We start from the raw sequence: 26,190 nt of genomic DNA, 5'->3' as shown, positions 1-26,190 counted from the left end.
ATGGCTTGCAAAAATTTTCTCCCATTCTGTAGGTTGCCTGTTCACTCTGATGGTAGTTTCTTTTGCTGTGCAGAAGCTCTTTAGTTTAATTAGATCCCATTTGTCAATTTTGGCTTTTGCTGCCATTGCTTTTGGTGTTTTAGACATGAAGTCCTTGCCCATGCCTATGTCCTGAATGGTACTACCTAGATTTTCTTCTAGGGTTTTTATGGTATTAGGTCTAACATTTAAGTCTCTAATCCATCTTGAATTAATCTTCGTATTAAAAAATTTATTGAGGCTCATTTTACGGCCTATTTTGCTTTTAAACTTATATTTTTGTTTTATAGGTCCTGTGTGAATTAAGCTTTAAAGATATTCCATTTTGATGTTTTCTAGGATTTGTTTCAAGATTTAGAGCTCTTTTAGCAGTTTTATAGTGGTGGCTTGATATTGGTGAATTCTCTCAGCATTTGTTTGTCTGAAAAAGACTGTATATTTCCTTCATATATGATGCTTAGTTTCAATGGATACAAAATTCTTGTCTGATAATTGTTTTGGTTGAGAAGGCTGAAGATAGGGCCTCAATCTCTTCTAGCTTATACGGTTTCTGCTGAGAAACCTGCTGTTAATCTGATAGGTTTTCCTTTATAGGTTAACTGGTGCTTCTGTCTCACAGCTCTTAAGATTCTTCCCTTTGTCTTAACTTTGGATAACCTCATGACAATGTACCTAGGTGAAGATCTTTTTGCATTGAATTTCCCAGGTGCTCTTTCTGCTTCTTGTATTTGGATGTCTAGGTCTCTAGCAAGACTGGGAAATTTTCATCGATTATTCCCCAAAATACATTTTCCAAGCTCTTAGAATTCTCTTCTTCCTCAGGAACACCAGTTATTTTTAGGTTTAGTTGTTTAACATAATCCCAGACTTGTTGGAGGCTTTGTTCATATTTTCTTATTCTTTTTTCTTTCTCTTTGTTGTATTGGGTTAATTCAAAGACCTTGTCTTTGAGCTTCAAATTTCTTTCTTCTACTTGCTCAATTCTATTGCTGAGACTTTCCAGAACATTTTGCATTTCTAAAAGTGTGGCCCAAGTTTTCTGAATTTTTTTGTTTTGTCTTTAAGCTATCTATGTCCTTGAATATTTCTCTCTTCATTTCTTGTGCCATATTTTGAATTTCCTTGCATTAAGCTTCGTATTTCTCTGGTTCCTCCCTGATTAGCCTAATAACTGACCTCCTGAATTATTTTTCAGGTAAATCAGGGATTTCTTCTTGGCTTGGATCAATTGCTGGTGAGCATACGTGTTTTCTGGGGGTTGTTGAAGAGCCTTGTTTTGTCATATTACCAGGGAAAGTTTTCTGGTTCCTTCCCATTTGGGTAGGCTCTGTCAGAGGGAAGGTCTAGGGCTAAAGGCTGTTGTTCAGATTCTTTTGTCCCACAGGGTGTTCCCTTGATGTAGTACTCTCCCCCTTTTCCTATGGATGTGGATTCCTCTGAGTTGAACTGCAGTGATTGTTGTCTCTCTTTCAGGTCTAGCCACCCAGTGAGTCTACCTGGCTCTGGGCTGGTACTGGGCATTGTCTTCCCAGAGTCCTGTGATGTCAACCATCTATGGGTCTCTCAGCCATGGATACCAGCACCTGTTCCAGTGGAGGTGGCGGAGGGGTGTGATGGACTCCATGAGGTTCTTAGCTTTGGTGCTTTAATGCTCTATTTTTGTACCGGTGGGCCTCCTGCCAGGAGGTGGTGCTTTCTAGAGAGCATCAGGTTGGTAGTATGGGGAAGAACTGGCAGTCGTTGGGGCACTAGAACTCCCAAGATTATATGCCCTTTGTCTTCCACTACTAGAGTGGGTAGGAAAGGACCATCAGGTGGGAGTGGGACTAGGTATGTCTGAGCTCAGACTCTCCTTGGGTAGGTCTTGCTGCAGCTGCTGTGGGGAATGGGGGTGAGGGTCTCAGTTCACTGGAGTTGTGTACCAAGAAGGATTATGGCTGCCTCTGCTGAGTCATGCAGGTTGTCAGGGAAGTGAGAGAAAGCCAGCAGTCACAAGCCTCATCCAGCTCCCACACAAACTGAAGGGCCTGTTTCACTCCTACCATGACATCCCACCCAGTGGCCCTCAGACCCAGATCATTTCCACGTGTGGAGCCATAGGGGTTGAAAACTTGCCTCCCAGCTGCAAAAACGAAGAGCTTGGTTCTTCCCTGCCTGTGGAGTCTGCACACCGGATTTGTATTCTCCCCCAAATTCTGGTCAGGAGGCTTCTCACCCCATTCAAATTGTTACAAAGTTCAGCTAGAGATTTGCTTATCCCTGTGTAGTTTTACGCCTTGCTCCTTTTGGATCTCTTTGGTGCCAGGCAGAAATGGTCTGCTAGGGAAGCCAGCAAGCTCCCAGGACCTTTCTGCTGCTTCCTCTACCCCTGTATTTTGCTCGGCTCTCCGAATTGACTTAGCTCTAGGTAAAGTCAGAAACTTCTCCCACAAACAGACCTTCAACTTTTCCAGTGGGGATGTATGTTTGGGGGAGTGGGTCTCTCTTTCCCACTTCCACAGTTGGGGCACTCAGTTTTTTGCGGGGGTCTCCCAGGCCCTGCAGGAACAGTCTGCTTCCTTCATAGGGTCTGTGGGTCCTCTCAGGATTTCTGATTTGCTCTTGCAGTCCATCTGGAACTAAAATTCACAATGCAGCCAGCCCCTGCCTGTTGCTCTTTCCAGAGCTGCAATCTAGTCCTGCCTCCAGTCTGCCATGATCTCCCGCATTCTCTAACTCTTTTTTTTGGAACACTTTGAATAGGATTGGTATAAGTTCTTCTTTAAATGTTTAGTAGAATTCAGTGAAACCATCAGGTGCTGGACTTTTCTATATTGGGAGACAATTTTGGTTTGTTTGTTTGCTCATTTGTTTATTTTGAGATGGAGTTTCGCTCTTGTTGCCCAAACTGGAGTACAAAGGCAAGGTTTCAGGTCACTGCAACCTCTGCCTGGGAAAGATTTTTATTATGGCTTCAATCTCATTACTTGGTCTGTTTGGGTTTTGGACTTCTTCACGGTTCAATCTTGGCAGGTTGTGTGTGCCTAGGCATTTATCCACTTCTTCTAGATTTACCAACTTATTGGCATATAATTACTCATAGTAGTCACTAATGATCCTCTGAATTTCTGCAGTATCAGTTGTAAGGTCTTCTTCTTTTTCATCATTGATTTTATTTATTTGGCTCTTCTCTCATTTTTCCTTAGTCTGGCTAAAGATTTGTCAATTTTGTTTATCTTTTCAAGAAACCAACTTTTTTGTTTCATTGATCTATTGTATTGTTTTCTTCCATTCAAATTCATTTATTTCTGTTCTGATCATTAGTATTTCTTTTTTTCCACTAATGTGGGATTTGGTTTGTGCTTGCTTTTCTAGTTCTTTTTTTTTTTTTTTTTTTTTTTTTTTGAGACAGAGAGTTTCACTGTGTTGCCCAGGCTGGAGTGCAATGGTGCAATCTCAGGTCACTGCAACCTTCACCTCCGGGGCTCAAGCAATTCTCCTGCCTCAGCCTCCTGAGTAGCTGGGATTACAGGCACGTGCCACCACACCCAACTAATTTTTGTAGTTTAGTCGAGACAGCATTTCACCATGTTGCCCAGGCTGTTCTTGAACTCCTGACCTCAAGTGATCCACTCATCTCAGCCTCCCAAAGTGCTGGGATTACAGGCATGAGCTATCATGCCTGGCCTCTGGTTCTTTAAGATACAGATTTTATTTATTTGAAGTTGCTTTGATTTTGTTTTTGTTTTATTTGATGTAGGCACGTATTGCTACAATTTCCTTCTTATTCCTTTCACTGTATCTTATAGGTTTTGGTATATGGCGTTTCCATTATCATTTGTTTCAAGATATTTTCAATTCTTAATTTATACATTGATACACTGGTTATTTGGGAACATATTGTTTAATTTACATGTGTTTTCCAAAATTTCTCTTGTTACTGATTCATAGTTTTATTTCACTCTGGTCAGAGAATATTCTTGATATTATTTCCAGTTTTTGGATGTTTTATGACTTGTTTTGTAACCTAACATATGGTCTATCTTTGCGAATAATCCATGTGCTCAGGAGAAGAATGCGTATTCTGTAGCTGTTGGATGAATTGTTCTGTAAATATCTATTAGGTCCAGTTTTTCTATAGTGCAGATTAAGTGTGATATTTCTTTGTTGATTTTCTATCTTGGAGATCTGTCAATGCAGAAAGTGGAGTGTTGAAGTCTCCAGCTATTATTGTATTGAGGTCTAGCTCTCTCTTTAGTTCTAATAACATTTGTTTTATATATCTCGGTAATCCAGTGTTGGTGCATATATATTTATCACCATTATACCCTCTTGCTTAATTGACCCCTTTATCATTATATAATGATCTTCTTCTTGTAATTTTTGTTTTGAAATCTATTGTGTCGGATAAAGTGTAGCTACTCCTGCTCTTTTTTGGTTTCCATTGTCATGGAATATCTTTTTCCATTCCTTTATTTCCAGTTCATGTGTATATTTTAAGTAAAGTAAGTTTGTTACAGGCAATACATCACTGGACTTTGTTTTTCCATCCATTCAGCCATTCTGTCTTTTGATTGAAGAGTTTAATCCATTCACATTCAATGTTGTTATTGAAAGGACTTAGTCCTGCCATTTCATTATTTATTTTCTGTTTGTTTTGTAGTCTTCTCTTCTGTCTTTCCTTCCTTCCTGTCTTCCTTTAAGTGAAGGTAATTTTCTCTGCTGGTATGCTTTAATTTACTGCCTTTTATTTTTTGTATATCCCTTGAATGTTTTTCAATTTGATTCCCATGAGACTTGCAAGTAATATGTTATAACCCATCATTTTAAACTGATGGCAAGTTAACACTGATTGCATAAATAAAGAAACACACAACATGAAAATGAATAAAACTCTATGCACCTGCTTTTAACTTTATGTTGTTTTATGTCTTACTATACTGTCTGTGTCTTGAAAAGTTGTTATAGTGACTATTTTTGGTTGATTCATCATTTAGTCTTTCTACTTAAGTCAGGAGAAGTTTACCCACCACCATTACAGTGTTATACTATTCTGTGCTTTTTTCTGTGTTTATGCCAGTGAGCATTATACTTTTACAGTCAACAATCTCAGCAGTTAACCTGAGGTTCTACTCTACTGCAGTTAAGTTGGCACTCAGACCACAATACAAAATCCTTCCCACTCTTCCCTCCCCTTTCTATAGGCAGAGGTCTCTGTGGCCATGGCCACCCCTAGTCCATGGGGATTTCTGCTAGCCCACCACCAATGTTTGCTTAAAGCCCAAGGGCTCTTCCATCAGCTTACGATGAATGCTGCCAGGCCTGGGAGTCATCCTTCAGGATAGTGGGCTCCCATCTGGCCCAGGCCAGGCCAAGTCCAGAAATACTGTTCAAGAATCTAGGCCTGGACTTGAGGTCCCCAAGAACCTGCTTGTTGCTCTGTTCCACTATGGTCAAACTGGTAGCCAGGGTACAAGACAAAGTCCCCTTTATTCTTCCCTCTGCTTTTGTAAAATGCAATTTTTCATCATTTTCATTGTAGTCACCATAGCTGAGAATGTGCTGGGTCTCTCTTGAAGCCAGTGCATCTTAGAGCCCAAGGCCTGTGGTATACTACCTTGGTATCACTGGAGATTATTCAGGGTCTGAGGGCTCTTCAGTTAGCAGGTGATGAATCCTGCCAGGACTGGTTTCTTGTCCCTTCAAGGCAGCAGAGTCCCTTTGGGCTCAGGTTGTGTCAAGAAATATCATCTAGGAGCTAGGACCTGAAATGGGGGGCTCGCGACTCTGTTCAGTGCCCTATCCTACTGTGGCTGAGCTGGTAGCCAAGAGGCAAGACAAAACACTCCTTACTCTTCACTCTCCTTTCATTATGCAGAAGGAAGGAGTCACTTTTGTTGCTATAAGCTGCATTGCCTGGGGTTGGGGGAGGGATGGTGCAAGCTCTCCCTTAGCTGTGCCAGGTGGTGTCTCTCTATGTCATGTGCCACCCTAGTTCACTGACTAGTTCACTGGACACAAGCCCAGTCATGTGACACCCTAGGTCATGTGACACCCTAGCTCACTGGGCACAAGCCCAGCCTAGCACTAGCCACTGCCTAAGGATTGCAGTCCTTGTGTCCTACACTGCCTTTCAAGTTTACCTAGGACCCCCAGGCACTTCAGCTCAATGTGGCATGGCTTCCCAAGGAAGTCAAGTTCTAACTGCTGGAATGGATGATTCCCTTCTGGGATGTGACTGGTTCAAATGCTTCCTCCATTGCATGGGTACTGGCTGAGTCCAGCACAGCTTTATTCTCTGCTGTGACCAGGTAGCACTTTATTCACTGCTGTGAATGTGAAGTCTTCTAGTTGTTGTGCTCTCCCTCCCCATAGAGCACAGATTGTCTCTCCACACTAGAGGGTTGCGGCCAGGAGGTAGGGGAGGAGTGGCATTGGTAATTCAATATGTCTCTCTTGCCCTTTTCAATACCTCTTTCCACAACATGAAGTTAAAACCAGGTACTGTGATTATTCACCTGAGTTTTGGTTCCTGCCACAGTGCTTTCCTGTGAGTAGATAGTTGTTAAAATTTTGTGTTTCAGCATGGGGGAGGATGGGGAAATGAATGATGTAGGCTTCTATTCTGCCATGTTTCTCCTCCCCTTCTCTCTCAACTTTTAAAGGTATATTTGTAAAAATAATGGATTAAACCATATAAAGTTGCCAATATTCCACTGTTTTTGGTCTACAAAAGGGTAATTTTGTACAGTTTTCCAGACACAATGAATCCTTCTGAGTTTCTCTTCAAAAGGTTTAGCCTGTTAACTTCCTTACCCTTTGTTCTCCAACTCAACTGTCTTGTTTCTCCTTGCCAATAGTTGCTGTAAACAGCCTACCCTCTTCCCATCAGTTCTAATCAATAACTCACATTTGTTCACTTGGCTACCTGTACCCATTGTTCCCTTGAAACCGCACGTCTCACACGCTGCATCACTGTACCTCACATTCCCCTCCCTTCCATATTTAGAAAAATATTTACAAGTAGCGAGTCAGATCAGCTCAGATTTTGCAGTCTGACCCCAGCCCATGGGGGAAGAACACAGAAATAGGGCTAGCATTAAGGATATAAAAACGCCCTGGTCTCCTTTGTTCAGTGTGCACTTGCGAACTTGATTGATGCGCATGGCACCCTCTTGCAAAAGTAAATTGCCTTGCTGAGGAAACTGAATTTATATTCGAGTGCTGTTTCTTTTGAGGCATTGTAAATTCATTTATAACAACGTGGTGGCCTGCAGGGGGAGCCCATTCTCCTCTGGGGAAGGATCTCCCGTCCTTTCCCACGAGATGGCGCACCCCGCTGCCTCATGGTGGTGGCCTCAGGGTGAGGAATCAAGACCCACCCAGTGTGATGAATAAACCCGGACTCTCAGCAACTTGGGAAAGGAACATGCCAGCAGCTTGAGAAAAGGGGACACATATACCATGGCAACCAGTTAAACTCTTTGCACAGACCAAGGTAAGAAAAGTCGCAGGGACGACAAAGTATTTCCTTGGTGGTCGGGATTCTGGAGGTTGAAAGTGTGTAAGTGGTAACCAGCACTACTGCTCTGCGGAGTGAGTGAGTCCAATCTGCGGTTCCATGGTCACCTTATATGGCTTATGGTGGCCCTTTGGGGGTCCTGTCAGGGTTTATACTGACCCACCATCCATGCTAAGAGGGACCTGAAATACTCCTGCAAGGGAAGTGGTCAGAGTGGAGGAAGCAAAAGAAGGGTGCAAGGAACCTCCAACAGGTGGGGCTAAAGGATAGGCAAGAGATTCCTCATACAAGGGAATTGATCCTTAATAAGCCTCCCAGGGAAGGATAGGCAAGAAATTTCTAATATGATAAAGCAACAAATGATAAAATATTGCTGTTTCATTTGGACCCAGAGTCCTCTCCTCAAACTCTCAATCTTCTTGCCAAAGTTTGGGTCAAATGAAGATGTAATGTGTCAACTCCTAATTCAACATGTAAATGATAAAAGTTCAGTGTTCTCAAGAGAAACTGGACTATACTCTTTGTTAGAGACAGGGACCTGTTCTCTTTCCCTTAGAAACAACTAGGGAAAAACCCAATCTAGCACCGCACAATGAAGACTCAGAAAAGCTGGTTCCCATGACTAAGGGGGGATCCCATGACTCCAGGGCATGGGATCCCCTAGAATATTTTCCACCACTCATTGCCCCAATCCTTCCCCGCAGGCAGTCGCTGCTGCCCCAGATCTTGCCCCAGATCCTTCCTCTGCTCACGTTATTCCTCCTCCTTACAATTCAGATTCTTGGGAATCATCATCCCATGAACCTGTTCCCTCTCAGCCTAAGTGCCCCTCCCTGAAGGGACTCCAACGTGAAGTAGAACAATGTAAAAGAGATATCGAAAATTTCCCATTTCCCTCCACATCTATGGAGTCAGCTCTGACTCTCTTCCCCTTGAGAGAGGTACCACAAGGAGGGGCTGCTATCGGCTTTGTAAGTGCTTCCTTAACTAGTTAACAAGTCCGGAATTTAAAGAAGGAACTTAAACCATTATTAGATGACCCTTATGGAGTAGCCGATCAAGTTGATCAATCCCTGGTACCTCAGTTACACACCTGGGTTGAGTTAATGTCCATTTTAGGCATTCTCTTTTCAGAAGAAGAGAGAGGGATGATCCGTAGGGCTGCTATGGCAACTTGGGAGCGTGAACACCCTCCGGGTCAAGACGTTCCTACCGCAGATCAAAAGTTCCCTGGCCAACGCCCCCAGTGGGACAATAATAACCCAGCTCACCGGGAAAATATGTAAGACCTAAGGGAGATGATAATAAAGGGAATTAGGGAATCAGTACCCTGAACCCACAATCTCTCTAAAGCACTTGCTATACAACAGGAAAAAGATGAGGGGCCTATGAAATTTCTAGACAGATTGAAGGACCAAATGAGACAATATTCAGGCCTAAACTTAGAAGACCCCCTTGGACAAGGAATGTTAAAACTCCACTTTGTCACTAAGAGTTGGCCAGATATTTCAAAGAAGTTACAAAAATTAGAAAATTGGGAAGACCGACCTCTTAGTGGTCTTCGAATTAGACCACTTAATGGTCTAATCCCGAATTAGAAAAGGAGAGACACGCCCTTTCCCTCATGACCTCTGAGGAGGAATAGGGGGCTCAGGGGCTCTGTCTCTTTTACTTCAAGTCCCACCAGGAGCCCTTGATAAATTTAGAAGTTGGACCCCATCATGAGCTTATCACCTTTCTAGTCAATTCAGGGGTTGCTTGCTCCTCGGTATCCCTCCATCTGACATTGCCTGCTCTTCAGAAGACCTTTGAGTCTCTGGGATAAAAGAGGAACCATTTAAAGCAAAAGTCTTAGAAAGTACAGAAGTTAAATTCTAAGATTGATTGACTCATATCCAATTTTTATTGATCCCTGAGGCAGGAACTAACTTATTAGAAAGAGACTTAATGTTGAAGTTAGGCATAGTCTTACAAGTTACCCCAAAAGGTTTCCCTGCCTCATTAAATTTACTTACCACCACAGATGAGAATTGTATTTATTCAATGTGAAAGAAACCAAGGAAAACTTCAGATTCCCACAATCCGCATCAAGCTAAAAACCCCCAAGGAAGTGGTGAGGGGGAAGCAATTCCCTATCCCTTTAGAAGGACAGATAGAGTTAAAGCCCATAATTGAAAGTCTCATGAAGGATGGGCTTCTTGAGCCTTGTATGTCTCCTTATAATACCCCAATACTGTCCATCAAGAAATAAGATGGGCCATACCAGTTAGTACAAAATCTTAGGGCTATCAACCAAATAGTCCAAACTATTCTCCCCATTGTCACTAATCCTTACAGTATTCTCAGTAAAATTCCATGTCATCATCAATGGTTTACTGTAACAGACTCAAAGGATGCTTTTTGGGCATGTCCCATAGCTGAAGACAGCTGAGGCACATTCGCTTTTAAGTAGGAAGACACCCAGTCAGGGTAAAAACAACAGTATTGGTGGACAGTTTTGTCCCAAGGGTTCGCAGACTCACCCAACCTCTTTAGTCAGATTTTAGAACAAGTGCTAGAAAAGGTTTCTGTTCCGAAGCACATTTGCATGCTCCAGTATGTTGATGATATCCTCCTATCAGGAGAGGATGTAGAAAAACTAACCCGTTTTTCCATACATATCCTTGATCATCTACATTCCGAGGGGTTACGAGTCTCAAAGAAAAAGCTTCAGTATGTAGAACCTGAGGTCAAATATTTAGGCCATTTAATAAGTGCAGGCAAGTGGAGAATAGGGCCAGAGCAAGATGAAGGCATTGTGTATTTACCCTTGCCTCAAACTAAGCATGAGCTCAGAAAATTTCTAGGATTAGTTGGATACTGCCGCTTTTGGATTGATTCATATGCCTTACACAGTAAGCTGCTATACCAGAAGCCTACTCAAGAAAAACCTATCTCCTGTGGACTTCTTAGGAAGTCAACCAAATTGAGGAATTAAAAGAAAGACTTATGACTGCCCTAGTTTTAACTTCACCTTCTCTAGAAAAGTCCTTTCACATTTTCGTCAATGTAAATAATGGAGTGGCTGTAGGAGTGCTTACCCAAGAGCACGGTGGCCACCGGCAGCCTGTAGCCTTCTTGTCAAAGGTTTTAGACCCAGTCACTTGTGGATGGCCTCAATGCATCCAATCTGTTGCTGCTACGGCAATATTAGTTGAAGAAAGCAGAAAGTTAACTTTTGGGGGAAAGTTGACTGCAAGTACACCCCACGAAGTTAGAGCAATAATAAATAAAGAAGCTGGAAGGTGGCTTACCACTCCAGAATCCTGAAATATGAAACCACTTTGCTAGAAAAAGATGATTTAACATTAACTGCTGATAATTCACTCAACCCAGCAGGTTTCTTAACAGGAGATCCAAATCTAAACAGGGATCACCTATGTCTTAATTTAATTGACTACCAAACAAAGGTTAGACCAGACCTAGGGGATAACACCTTCAAAAGAGGATGACACTTATTCATAGATGGTTCCTCCTGGGTGATTGAGGGAAAAAGACACAATGGGTATTCAGTAATTGATGGAGAAACTCTTGAAGAAACAGAGTTAGGCAAATTGCCTAATAACTGCTCTGCCCAAACTTGTGAGTTGTTTGCACTCATCCAAGCTTTAAAGTGATTGCGGGAAGGAACCATCTATATTGATTCTAAATATGCCTTTGTGATGGCCCATACATTTGGAAAAATTTGGACTAAACAAGGTCTTATTAATAGAAAAAGCCAAGACCTTGTTCACAAGGAGTTAATCACCCAAGTATTATATAACCTTCAGTTGCCCGAAGAAGTAGCTATTGTTCATGTTCCCGGACAACAGAAAAACTTTTCTTTTGAAAGCTAGGGAAACAACTTAGCAGATCAGATAGCCAAGCAGACTGCCTTTTCATCTGGAACACCTGTCTTTCACTTAACCCCTTGTCTTCCCATACTGCAGTCCCTGTCTTCTCAGCCATGGAGAAAGAAAAATTAATAAAAATAGGGGCCAAAGAAAACTCAGAAGGAAAATGGGTATTACCAGGCCAAAGGGAAATGCTATCCAAACCCCTCCTGAGAGAAATCCTGTCTCACTTCCATCAAGAGACCCACTGGGGACCCAAAGCCATGTGTGACGCAGTTCGCAGAGTTCACGGATGTATAGGAATTTATACCTTGACCAAACAAGTCACGGAGAGTTGCTTAATATGTAAAAAAAAAAAAAAAAAAAAAAAAAAACAAGTTATAAAGAAATCTCCCTTGGTAGGGAGGAATCCAGGGCTAAGACCATTCCAAAGTATTCAGAGTGACTACACTGAAATGCCCCTAATTGCTCATCTAAAGTATTTGTTATTAATAGTAGATCACCTCGCTCACTGGGTTGAAGCTATTCCCTTTTCAAATGCAATGTCCAATAATGTAGTAAAAGCACTAAATGAAAATATAGTGCATAGATCCGGACTAACAGAGAACATTGACTCAGACAATGGAACCCATTTCACAGCACACGTCATTAAAAAGTTGTCCCAAGACCTAGACATTAAATGGGAATATCATATACCTGGGCATCCATCTTCATCAGGGAGAGTAGAAAGGATGAATTAAACTTTAAAAGATCACTTAACCAAATTAGTTGTAGAGACTCAGTTACCATGGACCAAATGTCTTCCTATTGTCCTGTTAAGAATCCAAACTGCACCTCGAAAGGATATAGGCCTTTCTCCTTATGAAATGCTCTATGGACTGCCCTATGTACACTCCACTACCTGTATCCCTACATTTGAGACAAAAGATCAATTCCTCAGTAATTGCATATTTGGTCTCTCCTTTACCTTCTCTTCTCTTAAAAGCCAAAGGTCTCATGGTACAGACGCCACCCCTAGAGTTCCTGGTCCATTAGCACCCGCCCAGGGATCACATCCTCCTCAAAAGCTGGAAAGAAGGAAAACTTGAGCTGGCCTGGGAGGGACCCTACCTAGTGCTCCTGACCATTGAAACTGCAGTCCAGACAGCAGAGAAAGGATGGACCCATCACACTCAAGTCAAGAAAGCACCATCACCCCCGAAGTCAAGTGCCATTATTCCAGGGGAAAACCCCTCAAACTAAAGCTAAGAAAATTTAACTCTCTTCCATCTATTTTATTACTCTTTCTTCTTTCCTTCTTCCAATGCTGACCACCTTGTCATTAATGTAGCTAAATCAAACACACCCCAAGTTATTACATTTGATGCTTGTCTAGTCATACCCTGTAGAGATCTCCAAAGTCAGAGGGAACTCTCAGCCTCAGAAAAGTATGTCCGCCCCTTTAAAGTGAAAGGCTCCCCCTATCAAGACTCTTGTTCCTTAACAAATATAGAAAAACAAGTCTGTCATAGCTGGAATGATGTCCTGTTGACAACCGAATATCAAGGCTGGACCTCATCAGCGGGTGGTTGTATATCCTTAAAACCATACATTCATTTCACTAAGGAGAGCACCTCCCCTAATTACCAGTATAACCAATGTAATCCCATATAAATTTCTATTCTCATTCCCACATCTACTGATCCTAAACCTACTTTAAGTCGCTTCTATGGCACAGGAGCCAACTTGGCTGCACAGACCTCAGAGAGTCTTTTGAAATGCGTTTTATTAATCCTTCATTCTCTTCACCCCCTTCCTTCTCTTCTCCTTCTGAGCTTTCTTCTAATCAGACTGCCATCTCTTCTGTAGCTAATGATAATACTAAAGTAGATATTGTAGCAGAAGATGATGTAAGGCAAACTTCAGCAATTGAAACAGGATATCAAGATGTAAATGCCTGGTTGGAATGGATCAAATATGCTGTCTCACATTAAATAAAAGCAATTGTTATGCTTGTGCACTCGGCCGTCCAGAGGCCCAGATCATCCCCTTTCCACTCAGATGGTCTCCCAGTTGACTGGGCATGGGCTGCATGGTAGCTCTCTTCCAAGATTCCATGGCTTGGGGCAACAAATCGTGGCAACCTCTCTCTCTGCTAAATCCAAAATCCAACACCCTGTGGGTCAGCCCCCGAGGGCCATTCAGCTTCCATCTTCTGATGTCAATTTCACCTCGTGTCTCTCATAACAGAGGGAGAATTTAGTGTTCCTTGGAAGTTTAGCGGGATGCAGTGATCTTAAGCCTTTACAGGAGCTTATTCATCAGTCTCCCCTTAGTCATCCTCAAGCAGATGTATGGTGGTGTTGTGGTGGACCCTTACTGAACACTCTGTCAGGTAACTGGAGCAGTACTTGCGCTTTTGTCCAATTGGCTATCCCTTTCACCCTGGCATTTCATCAACCAGGAAAAGAAAAAACACAAAGCCATAAAATAAGAGAAGGCCCTTATGGGTCTTTTTACTCTGAAGTTTATTTAGACGCAATTGGAGTCCCACGGGGGGTACCTGATAGGTTCAAAGCCCGAGATCAAATAGCTGCAGGATTTGAATCATTATTTCCATGGGTAACAATTAATAAAAATGTAGATTGGATTAATTATATCTACTATAACCAGCAACGATTTATTAATTACACTAGAGATGCTATCAAAGGAATAGTTGAGCAATTAGGACCTACTAGCCAAATGGTTTGGGAAAATAGAAAGGCCCTAGACATGATGTTAGCTGAAAAAGGTGGAGTTTGTATTATGATCAAAACCCAAAATTGCAACTTTTTCCCAAACAATACTGCCTCCGACAGAAGCATAACAAAGGCCTTACAGAGACTGACTGTTTTGTCCAATGAACTAGCTAAAAATTCTGGAATTGATAGCCTTCTTTCAGGATGGCTAGAAAAATGGTTTGGTAAATGGAAAGGAGTTATGGCCCCAATCTTCACTTCTCTTGCAGTCATGATAGGTGTGCTTATTCTTGTTGGGTGTTGCATCATACCATGCATCCGTGGGCTGGTACAAAGGCTTATAAAGACAACACTCACTAAAACTTCCCTTCGTGTTCCTCCACCCTAATCAGATAAGCCTTTCCTTTTAGAAGACCAAGTTGAACAGCAAAGCCAGGACATGTTAAAAAGGTTTGAAGAGAAGGGATTATAAAAATTTTAAAGGGAGGAATTGTTAGAGACAATGAATCTTTCTGAGTTTCTCTTCAAAAGGTTTAGCCTGTTAACTTCCTTACCCTTTGCTCTCCAACTCAACTTTCTTGTATCTCCTTGCCAACAGTTACAGTTACTGTAAACAGCCTACCTCCTTCCCATGAGTTCTAATCAATAACTCACATCCGTTCCCTTGGTTACCTGTACTCATTGTTTCCTTGAAACTGCATATCTCACATGCTCCATCACTGTACCTCACGTCCGCCTCCCTTCCATATTTAGAAAAATATTTACAAGTAGCCAATCAGACCAGCTCAGATTGTGCGGTCTGACCCCAGCCCATGGGGGAAGAACACAGAAATAGGGATCGTGTTAGGGATATAAAAACCCCCGGTATCCTTTGTTTGGTGTGCATTTGTGATCTTGATTGATAGGAGTGGCACCCTTTTGCAAAAGTAAATTGCCTTACTGAGGAACCTAAATTTATATTCAAGTGCTGTTTCTTTTGCAGCATCAGAAATTCATTTATAACAAGTTCAACTTAATATTTTTGTGGTGGAAAACATTTATCTGAAATGTATGATTAATTTTAATTTAATTTTTATTTTTCCTTTTATTAAGTTGGTTAAATGTATACTTAAAATATATTATGGAGTGCATAGACCTATTTTGTAAAATTTTATCACGTTCCTTCAATCTGTTCATTCTACTAAGTTTATATTCTTATATGTATACTTATATAAACAGTGATGTTTAAAATGATTCTCACTAAATGTTAATAACGGTTATTTTAAGAGTAGTTAGAATTTGTGGTGAGTTTTATTTCTTTTTTTTTTTGTATTTTTGTATTGCTTTAATTTTTTCAAAACAAAGATGTATAATTTATAGAGAAATAGCAGTCATTGTTCTAAGATCAATAAAGGAGGAGACCACTAACAGGAGAACAAGGGAAAAGCAAGTATGGAATATATAGGACCAAAGAATTTTCTAGCCTGCCTCTTGGATCTGCAGCTGGCTTCTTTCAAACTGTGTGAGTTCCTTTATGATGCAAATAAAAGATTAATTCCCCTGATGTTTTGCTACTGAGCCAGAACTTTACATGTTCAAGAATATGGCCACTATATTGCTAGACTATGCCCACTGAAGTTGGAAATAAAAGGCACAGGCATAATTTTTCAAGATATGGTTTGTCATCTAGCAGCACTGGCATCACCTGGGTACCTGTTAGATATGCAGAATCTCACCTTACCTGACATACTCAATCGGAATTTACATTGTAACAAGATCCCCTGAAAGATCTGTATAAACATTTAAGTTTGAAAAGCACTGCTTTAAAAGATCTAATGGCTCAGTTTTCCAATAAGGATGTTGAACAGTGGCTTACATAAAGCTATAGAGATTAATCCTATAGTGGGTTTGCAGAAAGGAGAAAAAAAGATTTTTTTCTGTGCACATGAAATTATTCATTCCACAATTTAGCTGTGTTTTATAGGCTATGGGGACCATCTTTGGTGTGGCTGGGCATCCACACATTTTTAAACATATTCAGAGTGGTATCAGGGGATTTCCAGGAAAACAGACACAATGGTTGATGGTTAAAGAAGAAAAGGGAAAGCTTTCTTGTTTGCTGGCTTGTTTTGTTAGCGCAAGACATGAAGAATCAGGCTGAGGGTAGAGTTCATTAGCATTATCGAAAGTGAAAGAAATAGCATTACCTGCAAGAGTTCTCAGCACTTGTAATTCTTTTTCCAAACTGTCTAAGGTACATTGATCAGTAGTGTCATCTAAGGAAAGCTCATTCTGATCAGTAATATCAATATATTCAATTTCTGAAATTTCAGAAGCTGCTCTAGACAATGATTGAGCAGCTGCACTTCTTGATCGACGAGGAGAGGATGAAAGGCAGCTGGAGCTTTCTTTAACAGAGTTGGAAAGTGGAAAATTTGCTGTTGAAGGTCTCTGTGATTTCCGATCTAAAATTAAAAGTAAAAAGATTTTAAATCAACTTTTAAAAATTTGAATGAGTAGTTAAAGATACAAGTTACCAGGTCCCTGCACACAGAGAAGTTAAGTTCATGTAACAGAGTTTATGAAAAATTAACTTTGACTATCACCCTTTCTAGCTAACCACATTTTCTTAATTTCAAATTACTTTTCCAATGTCATAAAGAACACTTCTGTGTAATTTTTTCCTAATTTTCCTACATTCAGAGAAAAACAAACTAATTTTAATATTCACAAAGGAAAATATCTATAAACTAAATCAACTTCATAAAGAAACAACACACAATACTATAATGTATTCCAAAGCCAAGCACTACGACATGTGTCTTAAATTCCAGGACAATACCACACTATACCTTGCAAGAAAAAAACCCTTAGAAAAAGCATGTTGCCACCTCCTAGTGAACCAATTTTACTTGATGATCTGTAATTTATTCCTACATTTAAAAATATGGCAACAAAAGAGACTAATTTACAAAATCTATATGAATATTTGGAAAAACACAGGCTTTAAAGAAATTGAGATCACATCTCTAATTTTCCGAAGGATGAGCTCACTCTCTTCTGGAAAAGTTCCAGAAGCACCCATCTCTGTCAGGTTATTATGTTGTTCCACTAGGACAGTCACTACTTTGTCTTGATCTATTTTGAAAGTCGACTTAGCTGGTTTCTTCAACATGTTTGCTTCTTTCACAGTAGGAAAAAAAAATCTCTTCAAATCTTATACTAACACAACATAACTAATTTCTAATTTGGTACTTCTCACAAAATATTAATAAGGCCAAGAGAGTTTTCAAGGTACATATTTAAAAATTCATAGGGCAGGTAAATGCTTTAATGTAATAAATTATTGTTCTGATTTAGATAAATATATTTATAGTAAACATAATTATATTATAACTTTGCACTCCCTTAACACAAACTGGCTTTGTAAAACTATTAGGTGAGTTAATGTGCAATTGTCATTATCATAAAAACCCTAATTTGATGGAACCTATGCCATAGAACATTGTTTTCATTCTAGTGACTCAACGAAAAATATAAAATTCAAAAAAGTGACTACAGGCGGTCATGATGTATTAAGTATTTAATGACCATTGAGTTGTTGTTGTTGTTGTGTGTGTGTGTGTGTGTTTTTTTTTTTTTTTTTTTTGGTTGAGACGCAGTCTTGCTCTGTCACTAGGCTGGAGCGCAGTGGCGCGATCTCGGCTCACCGCAACCTTTGCCTCTCAGGTTCAAGCGATTCTCCTGCCTCAGCCTACCAAGCTGGGATTACAAGCACGTGCCACCACACCCAGCTAATTTTTGTATTTTTTGTAAAGACAGGGTTTCACCATGTTGGCCAGGATGGTCTTGATCTCCAGACCTCATGATCTGCCTGCCTCGCCCTACCAAAGTGGAGTTTGTCTTTTTTTAACTTAAAAAAAAAATCTACTTCAAATGTGTCTAATACTTCAGAAGACTCTGAATACACTATATAATTATTTAAACAATTAAAATTGACCAAGGTAAGTTTCAAAGGGTACCAACTTTAATGAAAATTTCAGAAATCAATTTTAAAATATTTTTTATTGAAATAAAATTATGAATAAGTTAAAATAAGACTGATCCTTTGTGTCTATTTGTGCTCAGAGAAAATAAACAGGCTAAAATATGCCTAAGTGTTAAAACATATATATATATATAATTATCCCTGGGAGTTTTTTTTTTTTTAATTTTATGACTATAAGTTAGAAATGATTTCCTCTTTTATCTATAATATGTAAAGAACCATATTTATAGCAATCAAGAACCAAACTCTCCACATCTACATAAGGAAGCAATAGTAGGGGCAGTAACAGCAGCCGCACAAGTCAGTTAGTGTAACAATAATTCACAATATAAACCAAAAGTTCTACTCTATGGGGTAAACCACATTTTAGTATCTGTACAATGGTATGTCTCAGTCAAGGTAAAAATTAAAGGAATTTACAACTCTTACTTTTTAAAAAAAAACAAACCAAAGGAAAATGTTATGAGTAAGGACTGGACTTCTGCCAATTCACAGAAATGAAGAAAGAAATATTTAATATAATGTAGATGCCCTTCAGAAAATCTAGAAGAGTACAAACACTTACAAGAACATTTGATTGTCACAGTATTTAAAAGTAATTGATCCCCATTGAGAAAAAGTACACAAAGGACAGGTCAGACTTATGTTTAGCACACAGCAAAGAAACAGAACATCTTTCTTACTGGAAATATGCTCAAAGTGTAATTTAAAGTAACTGAAAGAAAGAGATAGAAGAGGCCCCGATTTGATTACTGATTTTGTTATTGCTCTTTTAAGTCAATATATCATTCTTTCTAATGCTTAATATATAAGGGTATAATGTTGCTGTTAAGTTTAAGATATAAGACAACATTAATACTGGCACTAATTAAAAATGCCATGATTGAGGGGATCACTCCATAATTTTAAAAAAAATCTCAGTTTGTAGATTGAAAGCGTAAGAAGTTACTTCTGGAGTAACATGCACCATCACTGTCAATGTAATAATAAGAAATTATTGATTAGCACTGATCAGTTATATTCTAAATATAACAAAATTAAATTTCCTTGGTGTTAACTACAGAATATATGCTTTATGATTACTAATAAACTAAGCCAACTATTGGGAAGATAAAATTCAATAGTGCCTTCAAATTATATGAATGGGTACAACATTACTGGTAAGGATATAAAAAATAGGAGTAATTCGCTGAATACTATTTAATATGATGATAACCGTTACTGCTATTCTAAATACAACATTAGAATTAGGTAAAATGTAACTATAGCAACATGATTTTAGGTAGTGTTTTAATAACAAATAATATTCTTATCAAAGACCCAGTATTTTGATCTTAAATAAAGTTTGCAAAACACTATTGTCTATTGACATTCTTATTCCACTATATCAACTGCTGAGAATTTATACATAAAAAGAATTCTTAGAAAATACATTTCTCAAAACATATACAAATTTGATTTCACAGCATGGTTAAGTGGAAAGAATATTAAACTAGGTAGCTAAGAATGCTATTGTGTTATCCTATGGAATTAGAAATCAGCTTATGACATGTGAAATACAAAATTCAGGAACTGGATAGTACAATATCTTAAATTTCTTCCAACTCTGAGGACTTGTGAATTAATACTCAATAAAATTCAATTATAAACTTATTTATCACCTCCTAAAACTGCCAGGCACTGTGTCAGGATCGGGGTATTCAAAAGTTAATAAGACATTGCCTCTACCCTCAAGTTGTACTCCAAAATAACACACAGTTCTACTAGCCTACTCTGCTAATTGGAAAGCACTTACTGAGAACTTACAATAGGCCAGGCCCTGTTCTATTACTGAAGATACACCAACAAACAGGACAGGCTAGTTCTTGATTTCTTTCCAACCAAGGGTAAGAGAGAGCAGGATAAAAGCTAATAAGATGATGTTAAATAGTGATAGCTTTTACAAGAAAGATAAAAGAAAGTAAATGTGATAGAGGGACTCAAAAGACCAGCACTAGATAGGGTGGTGTCGGAAGGCCTCTCTATGGAGGTAGCATCTGGACTGAGGCTGAATAATGGAAAAGAACCAATCATATGAAGAGTGAGAGAATGGAGAGGGAAATTTCAGAGCATCCTGGATAAGAGATAAGATCTAATTCTAAGGCTAAGAAGTGAGTAAGAGAGTAGCTTAAGAACAGAAAGAAAGCAAATGTGGCTACAGTGTAGGAGAAGATGCAGTTAGGAGACATGGGTAGCCAACCAAGGTGTTGCTGTGTGATACATGGTAAGGCATAGTTTTTTCTACTTTCTATAGGAATCCATGGAATGCTTTAGGCAATAGAATGGCATGATACAATATATGGTTTATATTTATGGAAAGTATGATTCACTTCCTATAAGCTGTAAATATCAATACTGTTATGAGTATAAACAACTCAACTCACTGACTATAAATAGTAGAATATAATGGAAATGAATTATAGCAACATGGTTTTGGGAGAAGTAAAAGTGAAAATAGGAGACAAATGAGAGATTAAAGACAAATGACTTGGGCTAATCTTGAATAGTGAAGGTAAAAGTGATTAGAATTGGGCTTGGTTTTAGAGCTGAAATCAGCAGAATCTAAAGATAAATAGGACGCACTGAGTGAGAGGCAAGATAACTCCCAAATTTCAGACTTAATCAATGTTTGGATAGAGTTGCCATTTCCAGAGGCAGGAAGATGGGGTGGAGGAGGATTAAGTTGTGGCAGGGATGGGAAGAATGAATGAACTTGCTGCTAAACACATATAGCACGATGTCTTTACATTCACGGGTTTTTAATTTTTATGGAAATGGGAATTCCATTATATGCTGGCATACAAGATTTCTATAATTTGTGACAGAGCCAGGCAATTTTTAGTTTATTTTAGGCCACTATCTCTGTTTAGAAAGCCATTTCCTAACTTCTCTGACTGGTAAATATTGTAACTTTAAAGACTTAACTGAATGTTACCTAGTCTCTAATATCTTGCCAATCTACACTTTTCAATAGCAAGGTTGTTATTTTATCATCCCTATTTCTTAAAAAATACCCCGCTTATATATCTAACTATTATAGCTAATAGGACATATTATCATTAATTACCTATTAATGCCCAAAAGTAAATTACTCATAGCTCTTTTTATAAAACTTACATGTGGTATAGTTTACATATTCACACACACATTTTATATATATCAAAAAATTTATAACACTTTTCTCAAAATAAGGTATTCAGACTGTCTATATTAGTATAACAAGGAGTTGTTGTTGTTCAAAAAATAAATGTAATTTCTTAGGCATTATTTCAGCCTTAATTAATCAGAATCCCTAAGAGTCAGATACAGAAATCTGCATTGCAAGAGGTTTCCCAGGTGATTACACTCATACTGACTTTGGAGAAACTTTATACTGGACTCTAAGCTCTTGAGCAATAGAAATAAGACTTTGTTTTGTATAACCAGTGTCTGGCAGCAGTGCTTCAACAAATTTTTTTTTTTTTTTTTTTTTTTTGAGATGAAGTCTTGCTCTGTCTCCCAGGCTGGAGTGCTGTGGCATGATCTTGGCTTGCTGCAAGCTCCGCCTCCCGGGTTCAAGCAATTATCCCGCCTCAGCCTACCGAGTAGCTGGGACCACAGGCATCCGCCATCACGCCCGGCTAATTTTTTGTATTTTTTAGTAGAAATGGGGTTTCACTGTGTTAGCCAGGATGGTCTCGATCTCCTGACCTCATAATCTGCCTGCTTCAGCCTCTCAAAGTGCAGGGATTACAGGTGTGAGCCACCGTGCCCAGCCAACATATGTTTTTTTATAGCAAATTATTGATTTTGACTGATCTGTCCAAATTGATACTTAAAAGCATTTGACTACTGATTTGTAGATTTGTCTTTGTAATAAATTTCTCATAGCATGTATATGAATTTGTTTTCATCAATATACAGTAACTTATAACACTTTGTTCTGATTGTCTCAGAGGGAAGCAATCCAAATTTTTGAAGTTGACATAGACTTTGATGTAAAAATAGGCATCTAATTATAGAGCCAAAAAAAAACCCATAAACACATTGTTTTCTCCCTAAAAAGTTTTATATCTGACAGATTCTCAACATAAATACAAATGGAAAGGATCTAAGCTAGCCAGAGAGTTTTAATCATAGATTTTAGGGCAAGAGAGACATAATAAATCTTATATAGAGAGACGAATCATATGCAATTAAATTTCTGCCTTGAAGATAGCCTTTAAACCAATGCAAAGAGCCCACTTTCTCAAGTATTCCTCCTGAACTGTGAGCTTAATAAGGTCAGGAAATATTACTTATGTATCTCTTTTATCCTCAGGGCCAAGCCAAGTGCTAATATCCTCAATATATATACTGAATTACCTGAATTCATTAGTTATATACTACAACTTCCTACTTTGGCATAAAGCAAACCCATTACAGCTGTTATAATGGGATAACAGTAATGTTCTAATAATACTAGTGATTTTAATGATGTCATATACTCTGTATAAACTCATTAGGAAAGTATTAAAATAGACATTCAGTATGTCAAAAGAATTATTCTATGGAAAATCTTATAATTACTTTGTTTAGAGAACAGAGTTAATGAACTGAAATGAAGAGTCCAGGGTCAGTACATACAGAATTATATTTAGAACTAAGCTTTCTGAATCCCAGCAATAAGCATCTTAACCTAAATAAATCATTTCACATATGGTTCTGTCTGATCATAATATAGGTAAAGAGTATGCAAAATCTGGTATAAACATACTGCTTCCTGAGTGAGTAATGAAACTGAGTACGTATTTCATAAGGATTGTTCAAAATATGCCATACTCTTAACTACACTTTGCAAATATTATTTCCTAATACATTGTTATAGAAAATAATTAAGATGATAATTCACGCCTTTGGAAAATGAGTACACTTATTTTGTGCTTTGGTTTTGGAAGAAAAGTTGAGAACATTTAGTTAAAATGAATGAATTTAAATTACAGAACTTCAAAAACTAAATTTCAGGTGCCTACTAAACTGCTAATAAAGCTAACTACTAAAGAAAGTAAGCTGCCAACATGGCACCGCCGCCTTTGAGTCAATGTTACCCATCTTTTGCTGTTTTCTACTTGATGATGGACTCTGAGCACCCTGCAGAACACCCAACACAATTGCATTATCAGCATGTTCACTTAAGCTATGGTCTGGAATCCATTCTCTGTCTTCTGAAATTGAAAAATAATAAGATAATATAAAGTTTAAAAAGAAGAAAATCAATTTTATTAGTTTTGTATTTATGTCTTACTGGACAATATTTAACTGAATAAAGAATATTTATAACAGTGATATATATTATGAAATATAAAATCTTATTACAAAATAAAATCATTAAATTAAAATATTTTAATTTTAAAAATTTAAAAAGTATAGACTGGGTGTGCTGGCTTATGCCCATAATCCCAGCACTTTGGGAGGCCGAAGCAGATGGATCACCTGAGGTCAGGAGTTTCAGAGCAGCCTGGACAACATGGTGAAACCTTGTCTCTACTAAAGATACAAAAATTAGCCAGGCATGGTGGTGTGTGCCTGTAGTCCCAGCTACTTGGGAGGCTGAGGTAGGAGAATGACTTGAACCCAGCAGGTGGAGGATGCAGTGAGCTGAGATCATGCCATTGAACTCCAGACTGGGCAACAAGAGAGTGAAACTCCATCTCAAAAAAAAAAAAAAAAAAAAAAAAAAAAAAAAATTAAAAAAGTATATAACAATGCAACACAAAGTATTATTGTTTCTACATGAATAAACACATTTGAATACATAAGATGCCTAAGAATATAGATGTCATCAAGATCTAGCTTTCAAAATGGAAACCAAAAAGTCATGAAGAGAAGATAGTCAAATAGGAATAGCTCCAGTCTGTAGCTCCCAGTGATACTGACACAGAAGGTGGGTTTTCTGCATTTCCAACTGAGGTACCTCTCACTGGGACTGGTTCATCTCATTGGGTCTGGTTGGACAGTGGGTGCAGCCCAAGAAGGGCAAGCTGAAACAGGGCATGGTGTCACCTCATCTGGAAAGGCAAGGGGTTGGGGAACTCCCTCTCCTAGTCAAGGGAAGAAATTAGGGACTGTACCGTGCACTCTGGTTCTGATACTGCACTTTTCCCATGGTCATCACAACTCTCAGACCAGGAGATCCCTTCCAGTGTCTACACCACTAGGGACCTGAGTTTCCAGCACAAAACTGGGCGGCCACTTGAGCAGACACCAAGTTAGCCACGGGAGTTTAATTCTCATATCCCAGTGACACCTGGAACACCAGTGAGACAGAACCATTCACTCCTCTGGAAAGGGGGCTGAAGCCAGGGAGCCAAGTGCTCTGGCTCATCAGGTCCCACCCCCATGGAGCCCAGCAAGCTAAGATCCACTGGCTAGAAAGTCTCATGGCCAGCACAGCAGTCTGAGCATGACCTGGGATGCTGGAGCGTGGTGAGGGGAGAGGTGTCTGCCATTGCTGAGGCTTGAGTAGGCGGTTTTACCCTCATAGTGTAAACAAAGCCACTAGGAAGTTCAAACTGGGTGGAGCCCATGGCAGCTCAGCAAGGCCACTGTGGCCAGATTGCCTTCTCAAGTTTCCCTCTCTGAAAAAAAAAGGCAGCAGCCCCAGTCAGAGACTTATAGATAAAACCTCCATCTCCCTGGGATAGAGCACCTGGGGGAAGGGGCGGTTGTAGGCACAGCTTCAGCAGACTTAAACGTCCCTGCCTGGCCGCTCTGAAGAGAGCAGCAGATCTCCCAGCATAGTGTTTGAGCTCTGATAAGGGACAGACTGCTCCTCAACTGTATCCTGACTGGTAGACAACTCCCAGTAGAGGATGACAGACACCTCTTACAGGAGAGCTCTGGCTGGCATCTGGTGGGTGCCCCTCTGGGATGAAGCTCCCAGAGAAAGGAACAGGCAGCAATCTTTGCTGTTCTGCAGCCTCCACTGGCGATACCCAGGCAAACAGGGTCTGGAGTGGACCTCCAGCAAACTCCAACAGACCTGCAGCAGAGGGGCTGAACTGTTAGAAGGAAAACTAACAAACAGAATGGAATAGTATCAACATCAACAAAAGGAACATCCACTCAGAGACCCCATCTGAAGATCACCGACTTCAAAGACCAAAGGTAGATAAATCCATGAAGATGGGAGAAACAAGTGCAAAAGGGCTGAAAATTCCAAAACCTGAATGCCTCCTCTCCTCCAAAGGATCACAACTCCTAGCCACCAAGGGAACAAAACTGCATGGAGAATGAGTTTGATGAATTAACAGATGTAGGTTTCAGAAGGTGGGTAATAACAAACTCCTCCCAGCTAAAGGAGCATGTTCTAACCCAATGCAAGGAAGCTAAGAACTCTGAAAAAAAGTTAGTAGAATTGCTAACTAGAATAAATAGAGAAGAACATAAATAACCTGCTGGAGCTGAAAAACACAGCACAAGAACTTCATGAAGCATACACAGTAGCTGAATAGATCAAGTGGAAGAAAGGCTATCAGAGATTAAAGATCAACTCAATAAAATAAAGCAAGAAGACAAGGTTAGAGAAAAGAGTGAAAAGAAATGAACAAAGCCTCCAAGAAATATGGGACTATGTAAAAAGACCAAATCTACATTTGATTGGTGTACCTGAAAGTGACTGGGAGAATGGAACCAAATTGAGAAACACTCTTCAGGATATTATCCAGGAGAACTTCCCCAACCTACCAAGACAGGCCAACATTCAAATTCAGCAAATACAGAGAACACCACAAAGATATTCCTTGAAAAGAGCAACCCCATGACCACATAATCATCAGATTCACCAAGGTTTAAATGAAGGAAAAAATGTTAACGGCAGCCAGAGAGAAAGGTCGGGTTACCCACAAAGGGAGGCCCATCAGACTAATTGCAGATCTCTTGGCAGGAACCCTACAACCCAGAAGAGAGTCAGGATCAATATTCAACATTCTTTTTTTTTTTTTTTTTTTTTTTTTTTTTTTTTTTTTTTTTTTTTTT

At 39.4% G+C, this 26,190-nt stretch overlaps 1 protein-coding gene across 1 annotated transcript in view; it reads right to left on the bottom strand.

The window, feature by feature from the left end:
* The window catches only part of ZBBX (zinc finger B-box domain containing), a 148,934-nt gene that overhangs the window by 22,530 nt on the left and 100,214 nt on the right, over positions 1–26,190 (bottom strand). Inside the window, exons 17-18 of the mRNA XM_017886716.1 lie at positions 23,262–23,378; positions 16,316–16,573 (exon numbers count right to left, since the gene is read on the bottom strand). Of these exons, the coding sequence (XP_017742205.1) occupies positions 16,316–16,573; positions 23,262–23,378 (375 nt within the window). The remainder of the gene's footprint in view (positions 1–16,315; positions 16,574–23,261; positions 23,379–26,190) is intronic.

The sequence above is a fragment of the Rhinopithecus bieti genome, unplaced genomic scaffold (genome assembly GCF_001698545.2).
Source record: "Rhinopithecus bieti isolate Rb0 unplaced genomic scaffold, ASM169854v2 scaffold_15814, whole genome shotgun sequence".
NCBI classification, from domain to species: domain Eukaryota; kingdom Metazoa; phylum Chordata; class Mammalia; order Primates; family Cercopithecidae; genus Rhinopithecus; species Rhinopithecus bieti.
This window is presented reverse-complemented; position numbering and strand designations above follow the sequence as displayed.